Genomic DNA, 8,103 nt, shown 5'->3' on the forward strand with positions numbered 1-8,103 from the left:
GTATATTGTAAAATATTGTGTAAACACGATTTTTGAGAGGCCTTTGGGGTTTACTTTGTGATATTTGATTCAGCTAGCGTTGTTGTGATAAAGAGGTGATGTTAGAGAGATAAATAAATAAATTAATTAATTAATTAATTAATTAAAAGGTGCCCCGGGAAAAGCAAGGTGGGAACTCGTGATGCGAATCCTAAGCCCGGTCCTTATCTAACGTCCAGGCTCTGGGTGTGGGCAGGGCTATCACACCGTGCGAGGCCCGGGCAGCAGCTCAGAGCGGGGCTGTGTTCTCACCACTGGGGCTTCCACCGCAGCCCTGCGATCGAGGGCCAGGCTGTGGGCCTGGGGCTCCCCTCGCCGGTGGAGCCCCGCGGAGCCCGAGAAGTGCTGCACCAGGGCTGACGACCCTGCAGGGTGCCTGGGAGACCCCGTCCCTCCCGGGGCCCGGGCAGGAGCGCTGGCTCCGCCGCCTTCCCCTGTGGTGGGGGGCAAGTGCCTGGGGGTGAGCGTAGCCTCTGCAAGGCCTGGGCGGCGGCAAGCCAGGCACTACCTGTTGGTTGTTATGGCCACAATGCCGCTGCCAAGTGAGGGCCTGGAGGGGCCCAGCCGGCACGGAGGCGGCCCGCACAGCTGGAGCCTGAGCGGGCACCACGGCCATGGGCGCCCCTGAAGGCCACGCTGCAGGCCCGCCACCCCGGCCAGCGCGGGCCAGCCGGCATCCCTAGGGGTCAAGCGTAGCGGAGCCGCAGTACCATGAGGCCGGGTGGGAACTCGTGGGCCCCGCCCTGGGGCAGGCCCAGCACCAGGGAGCTCGAGGGAATGGCGGGGGACACCTGCTGTGGGGGGCGGGGTGGGGAAGGCAGCATATGCTGCAGAAGGACCCCCGGCCTGGCCAACCCTGCCTCGGGGCCCACTTGGTGGCCTTGGGAGCCCCTTGCCCTCCAGGCCTCAGCTTTCCCACTGAAAACGGGGTCGGCGTGAGCCCTGTGTCAGGGCCCTTGTAGGGTGAGGGTCCACGGGGGCAGCAGGAGAAACAGGCACTTAGCCAACCGTGAGGGGTTTTATTCTTACGTAGCCTCCTGGCCAGGGGCAGAGGTGGGCAGGCTGGGGGGAGGGGGGAGGAGCTGTGATGACCCAGGGCTGGTGGGGGTCACAGGAGCAGCATGGAGAGGGGCAGTTGCTCCGTCCCAAGCCTGGCCCTGTTCCCACGGCACCCAAGGCGGTGGCGGAGACCTTGTAGCCCAGCTTCCAGGTCCCGGGGGCAGGGCCGCCCACCTGGCTGACCTGGTCCTTGTCTCCTGTGCCCCGGGGGCACCCCAGACAGGGGACAGCCCACCATGGGCCGTGGGAGAAGCAGATGTGGCCGTGGCTCCAGGTGGGCGCCCCTAGGGGGCCCTAGGAGGACACAGCTCTGGGTGGTGAGCCAGGTGAGGAAGAAGAGGAAGCAGCTGGAGAGAGGAGGGGGCTGCAGGCCGCCCGCCCCCCACCCCGCCCTCCAACACCTCTGCCGCCTGGGTGGGCCGTGTGCAGGGGGAGGGGGCGGGCTGTCGGGACAGGGACGCACCTGTTCTGCCAAGTTCCCATTTACAGAAGGTGTCCCCCGGGCCCCCCAGCTGGTTGGGAACATCTGCCGCCTCTGCCCTGGCACAGCTGTGCCTGAGAGCCTGGGAGGGCAGAGGTGGAGGCAGGTGGAGGCAGGTGGAGGCCTCTCTGCCTCTGGTCAGAGGAGAGACCGGCCCCAGAGGCGTCAGCGGGAAGGGGAGCTCAGCCCAGAGACCCAGACCAGGGGAGGGGCCCCGGACTGGGGCGCAGGAAACCGCCCGTCATCCGGGCTTCGCAACCATCGTTGGTGTGCGCCCGGCCTGGGGTCTCCATGGGGACCCCTCCCCAGCTAGAAACCAGGTCTGGGGCAGGCGAGGAACACCTGTGGAGCAGCCCCAGGGCCTGGGGGGCTCCGCAGGATCGGAAGGCTGAAGTGGGAGAGGGGCTGGGCTGGGAGCGCAGAGAGAAGGGCAGGGCCCAGGAGGTTGCTCTCAGAGCAGAGGGCCGGGTTGCCCCCCACCGTACAGGTGTCCCGGCGGACAGCAGAGCCCTCAGAGCCCGCATCTAAAAAGTGGGGTGGGGCAGGAACGGTTGGCCTGGCGGAAGCGAAACAATGAATCAGTACCTCCCCCAGCCCCGCCCCGCGCCTGGGTCTTCGTGGGCCTGGGGTCGCGCGCGGAGGCTGGCGTGCGGATGGTTCCTCCGCTCACGCACTCATTCGTCCGCAATCGCTCGACGTGCGGGGTGGGCGGGAGGCGCCCGCGGCTTCCTCTGGGGGGACAGGGCCGCGGCCTCCCGCCGTCTGCAGATGATGGTCAAACTATTTTTTTAATATTTATTTATTTACTTATTTGGCTGCACCGGGTCTTAGTTGCAGCATTCGGACTCAGCCGCGGTGTGCGGGATCTAGTTCCCTGACCGGGGATGGGACCCGGGCCCCCTGCACTGGGAACGCGGAGTCTCAGCCACCACTGGACCACCAGGTCAGTCCCTGTCAAACTATTTTTAAGCCAGAAACCTCTTTCCAAGCAAAACCTCATGGAAACCCCTTGTCCAAGAGAAGAAAGCCAGGGCTGTTCTGCTTAAATCAGCGGGCCTGGGGGCGCAACCCACCCTTGCCCACCCCTGGTCACCCGGGAGCCCCCGTTTCACAGCTGTGGACCTGGGAGGCCGAGGAGGATGCTGGCCAGAGCCTGACACCTCCCCCTGACCCGGCGCCGGCCCCAGCGCCCTCCCCCGGGTCCTGTCCTACAGGTCCCGCAGCCGGGGCTGGAGCTGCCGGGGCCTGGGGCTCGGGTCCGGGTCCAGGCAACAGGCCACACACTGAGCGAATGGAGCTCACAGCCTTCATGGCCCAGGCGGGACAGAGGAACAGCTGAGAGCCTGGGGTGGGCTCAGGGACCGCTTACCGGCAGAGCTGGTTCTGAGGTACCCAGGACCCCACGTGGCCACGAAGCAGGGGTGGGCAACCCCTCTGTCCCCTTAACAAACCTTCTGCTTTAGGAGGGGACTAGGTGACTCCAAGGCCAGTCCAGGCCAACTGACCACCGAGGAGTCCACGGGCTGGGCCAGGGGCAATGTGAGCTCCTGAAGTCACCAGGAGCCCGGGATCCAGGGTGGTACTGCTGTGCTGGGGTGTCCTGACCTGGTGTCAGGTGAGGGTCAGGTGGGGGAGGGAGTCAGGTGGCTGAGGGGAGGGCAGTGGCCTCAGCCCAGCTTGGCAGGAGGCAGTGGGTGGAGGGGACATAGGGGGCCTGGGTCCGCCCTGTGCAAACCCGGCTGGGCCCTGGGCAGCTTCATCCAGCACCCATCAGCCAGGTGTAAATGTGGCAGACAGGTATCAGGTGTAAATGTGGCAGACGGGTACCAGGTGTAAACGTGGCAGACGGGTACCAGGTGTAAACGTGGCAGACGGGTACCAGGTGTAAACGTGGCAGACGGGTACCAGGTGTAAACGTGGCAGACGGGTATCAGGTGTAAATGTGACAGCAGACTGTACCTGGGCCCTGGGGGGAGAGTGCCCTCCCCTTAGGTCTCCAAGGACGCTCACAGGTTGGATTACTACACCTGGGGGTCCTCAGCCCAGGAGCCCAGGGCTCCCCCTCCCTCACCACCTGGTCAGAGAGAAGCAACTGCTCCCCTCTCAACCCCGTGGGTCTCCACGGCCGCCAGCCTCGCTCTACCGTAAAAGGATCAGAGGGTCCCTCCCTAGAATTCCCATTCTGGTATCTCAGCCAGCGCACAAAGCAGCTCCCCAGACGCACGTGGGCATGAGGACACATGGACACACGCACGCACACAGGGCCGCTTCCCGGCCCGGTACCCAGAGCCAGCCGGAGGCCCTGCGAGTCTGTCTGGAGGGTCTGACGGCCCTGCCGGCTGCTTTACAGAAGCCCGGAAGGACCCATAAGGTCACTTTTTGTCCCTTTTTGCAGCAGGCGTCGGCACGGCCCCCATCTGTGGACCAGGACCTTCTCTATTTTCCCCAGCGGGAGGCGCTTTCACACACACGTGCAGACGTGTGCACATTCACACACAGGTCACATACGCAAACACACACTCACATGCACACAAACAGGTGCACGTGCAGCGTAATGGCCGCGAAAGGGACTGAGTCCTTTTCCACAAATTCGGGCTCAGAGGGCTTCCTGCGGGGGGGGTCACCTGCATCTCGGTGGCCCAGCCAGGGCTCCGTGCACGCCAAGGGCAGGATAGGGCAGGACAGTGCCTTCCGGGGTTTGCCAAAGCCAGGCCAGGCACCTGCGCACTGTGCCCCCCCAGGCCTGTGTGCAGAGCCCGGCGGCCGGACCCCACTCGCCCCCCGGGAATCAGCCAGACCTCGGCCGCGCACGGTGGCCCGCCCAGACGTCCAGCCTCTACTGAAGCACAGCAACACGGTGTCTCTGCCTGAGTTTATTTTGGAAAGCAAAGAATCGAACAAAGGCTTGGAAAATAAATATCCACAGAGCGGTCAGTTTAGGAGGCAAGGAAGCTCAGAGGGTCAGTGGGAGGGGGTGTACGGACGGTGGAGGCGGGGCACGGGAGGCCGAGTGCTCCCCGCTCACCCCCGCCCCGGGCCCAGGTCCCTGGGGCCAGAGCGCCGGGCCCTGCGCTGGGGGGGCAGCTCGCACACGGTGTCCTGGCACAGACAGCTGTCGATGTGGGTGTAGGTGTGGCGGAGCAAGGCCCCGCCCGGGCACTGCAGCATCACCTCCCGCTGGCTGGTGCGCTGTTCCTTGCAGCAAGAGCACGTGTGGTCCAGGGACTGGACCTCGGCCGAGTACCTGGAGAGCAGCCAGGTGAGGTGAGGGGCCACGGCCTGCTGGCGTGGACACAGCCTCCCCCGCCCCCACCGCTGCTCCCACCAGGGCCACTTGCGGCCTGGGACTCACATGGCGGAGGTCCCGCAGGACCCGGAGCAATCGTTCATGGTGACCAGCTTGGTGCAGCCGTTGTGCGAAATTTCCCTGACGACAGGGACGGTAGAGCAGAGGACCCTGTACTTATTGCGAAGGAGGCCTGGGAAGAGGGGCAGAGGCTCAGGGGGTCTCCACCGTCCAGGGCCCTCCCACTCCCCACTCACTGCTTCCTCTCCCCTCCCCCAGCACCCCACCTCGGCCGCCCTCAGGCAAGCTCAGCTCTGTCCTGCTTCTCCTCAGGAAGGGACTCGGGCTTCCTGGGCGCCCCGGGTGATGCCCTCGAACTCAGCATCCAGCTGAGAGGGGCCGGGACTCCCGGGGCCCCATCCCCTTGCGCTCTCCCCGCTTCAAGGGGCCCGGGTGGGGCCCACCGCCAGGCCGCCGCGCCCCGTGCCCCAGGAGCCGCCCGCCCGCACTCACATTTCCTGCAGCAGCCATTGGGCATGAGTGTGGTGGAGCCCTGGCGGGAAGGAGAAACAGCTGGGACTCGCAGGCCTCCCCCAGCAGTGACAGCCCCCCCCCTGCCGCGGGGGGGGAAGCGGCCGTTCCTGCATAAGGGCCCACGGCAGACCCTCCAGCCTGGAGGCCCAGCCGCTCAGGAACATCGGGGACCCCCACTGCCAGCAGTGATGGGCCCACTCACCGGGATGCAGGTGCTGGGGTCAAAGTCGGGGCAGGTGATGTTGGAGACGGATGAGATGAACTGGCCATGTATCTTCACGCAGCTGAAGAAGGTACAGTTGTTCAGGGGGTCGCTCTTCATGTCCCCGGGCTGTGGGGCAGAGGAGGGTCTGTGGGAGGCCTGGCAGGAGTCCCACCCAGAAAGGCAACTGGAGACACCTGGCAGCTCCCCGAACACCCTGCCAAGTGCGGCCCACAGGCCCGGGGCCACCAGGCCGGCGGCAGCCAGGAGGGGCCCGGGGACTACCGGCCTGCAGTCCACAGACGGGTCCACATCCTAACCCCCGCATCCCGCAGAGGTGACCTGATCTGGAACGGGTGTCTTTCAGAAGGAGCTGAGTTAAAGATCTCAAGGTGAGACCATCCTGGATCACCCGGGGCGGGGCGTCGAGAAGGGACAGGGGGCCAAACTCCCATGGCAGGTGATAAGAGACAGGCCGGTGAAGAGCCTTGCGGCCCCGGGCGAGACAATGCTGCGCCCCGGGCGGGGAAGGACAGGCGCTTGCACCTTCAGGACCAGGCTCTGGCTGCCGGGCTGGTCGAGGACGATGACGCACTGGGTCTGCTGGCACTTCTTGCAACACTCGCCGGGGGCGTCCACCAGCTCAAAGCCCTGCAGGACACCGGGGTGGGCTGGCATCGAAAGAGGAAGGGCTGCGCGGGGACGGCGGTGGCGGTGGGTGGGCCGCGCTTGTCTGGGCAGGGGCTGCTTACGCGGCTGCAGGAGGTGTTGCAAGGCACGTGGGTGCAGGAGATGCTGTTGAGCTGCGTGGCGTTGTCCCTGCGTTCGGTGCACACGCAGTCCTGGCACTTGGAGGAGAAGACTGGAGAACCGGGCTTCGGGCAAGGGGAGGGCGGGTGAGGCGGGGCCGCCAAGGCACCTCGCCTCCGCCAGGGCCCCGTCCCCCCTCACCGGGCCAGCCAAAGCCTGCCAAGCCCCGCGCCCCGAAGCCCCCTGTGCACCCCGCCCCGCTCCCCGCAGCCCGTCAGGGCTCACCTGGTACTCAGCGTTCCCGAGAACACACACTCCCTTGGGCACTTGGGAGGAAGAACAGGAACGAAGGTCAGACTGTCCTGCCTGAGCCCACGTGGACACCGCAGAGCCAGCGGACTGGGCTGGGCGCGGCCACCGGGCAGAACTCGAGCCCCCAGGCAGGGGCCACTTCAGCCCCACCCCCGCCCCTCCGCATTCCCCCATCACACCGCCGCCCAGCCCCGGCCTGGCCGCCTGGCCTAGACCTCCTTCCTCCCCATCCCGGCCCACCTACCACACGAGTAGAAGGGGCAGCAGCTCCCAAGGACCATCTCGCTTTTCACCTCGAAGCCCAGCGGGCACAGCGGGGGCTTCCCCGTGCACAGGCTGGCGTCGCACTCTGAAGACGGGGGAGACGCGCCAGTGAGCACGGCCCCTAGCTGGCCGAACCCCGACGCCACCCCGCGCGGGGCTGGGTCCTGTAGCAGAGGGACCCGCGGCCTGGACCCCCATGGTCCCACCGACGCCCGCTCTCCCGCAGACACGCCCTGAGGCCCCCACCTCCAGAAACCGAGCGGCAGCAGGGCCAGGCCCGCCCCCTGGCCCGCGGGCGCCTTACTGCAGGAGGTGATGTTGCAGCAGGCGTTGGCGGGGTCGACCTCTGTGACGGCGTAGGTGCCGTTCTCCTTGCACTCCATGAGGGGCCCCGGCTGGCACGTCTTGGACCTGCAGATGATGCCGCTGCCCCCCTCCAGGCAGATGCAGTCCTTGCAGTCGAACTCGAAGTGCTCCCCAAACTGCAGGGAGGACGGGGCGACAGGGGGAGAGCGGGCGCCGGTCAGCCCGAGGCAGGGCTGCACCCGGCGGCCTGAGGGAAAGCCCGCGCCCTCCCCGCTCTGAGCGCACAGGGCAGGTTCTGGGCCAGGACACTCACGTCACACCCGAGACCCGCTCACCAGCACGTGCACACACAGGCCTGGCGCGTGGCAGATGCACCACGTGTCTCTGTGGGGCTCACACAGCGTGGAGCGAAAGAACCAACCACGCGCAGGAGACACGCTCAACACTGCAGACGCCGCCGCAGGTGTAGACAGAGCGTCCGATGGCTAGTGGGCGGATCCCCCTGCTAGCTCAGCCTTCCAGGACTTAAATCACTCATCACTCGTTGTAGAGCCTCCCAGGGTCCCAGGTTCTCATCCCAACCCATATCCCGCCTCCCAAAATGCAGGGCTCGTGCGAGTGTCCAGTCCCAGCACCACGGGTGTCGGCCTACCTCTCTGGGCACGTTGTCGGGCCCCACGCAGCCTAGGAAGGAAGGAGAGAGGCCCCGTGAGCGCGGCCCCGTGAGCGCGGCCCCGTGAGCACAACCCAGTGAGCACGGCCCCGTGAGCGCGGCCCTGTGAGCGCAACCCCGAGAGCGCGGCCCAGTGAGCGCAACCCCGTGAGCGCAACCCCGTGAGCGCGGCCCCGTGAGCGCGGCCCCGTGAGCGC

General features: G+C 66.5%; 1 protein-coding gene across 1 annotated transcript in view; it reads right to left on the reverse strand.

Annotated features, from left to right (window-relative positions):
- Positions 1 to 725: 725 nt before the first annotated feature.
- Positions 726 to 8,103, reverse strand: part of MUC2 (mucin 2, oligomeric mucus/gel-forming) — a 43,962-nt gene continuing 36,584 nt past the window's right edge. The window contains 16 exon segments of the mRNA XM_024117671.1: positions 726 to 833; positions 1,207 to 1,295; positions 1,562 to 1,661; positions 1,922 to 2,103; positions 2,165 to 2,310; positions 4,104 to 4,187; positions 4,605 to 4,823; positions 4,932 to 5,058; positions 5,379 to 5,418; positions 5,602 to 5,730; positions 6,148 to 6,252; positions 6,354 to 6,476; positions 6,637 to 6,677; positions 6,908 to 7,012; positions 7,232 to 7,409; positions 7,886 to 7,917. Of these exon segments, the coding sequence (XP_023973439.1) occupies positions 726 to 833; positions 1,207 to 1,295; positions 1,562 to 1,661; positions 1,922 to 2,103; positions 2,165 to 2,310; positions 4,104 to 4,187; positions 4,605 to 4,823; positions 4,932 to 5,058; positions 5,379 to 5,418; positions 5,602 to 5,730; positions 6,148 to 6,252; positions 6,354 to 6,476; positions 6,637 to 6,677; positions 6,908 to 7,012; positions 7,232 to 7,409; positions 7,886 to 7,917 (1,808 nt within the window).

Source organism: Physeter macrocephalus, chromosome 18, assembly GCF_002837175.3.
Source record: "Physeter macrocephalus isolate SW-GA chromosome 18, ASM283717v5, whole genome shotgun sequence".
Lineage (NCBI taxonomy): Eukaryota > Metazoa > Chordata > Mammalia > Artiodactyla > Physeteridae > Physeter > Physeter macrocephalus.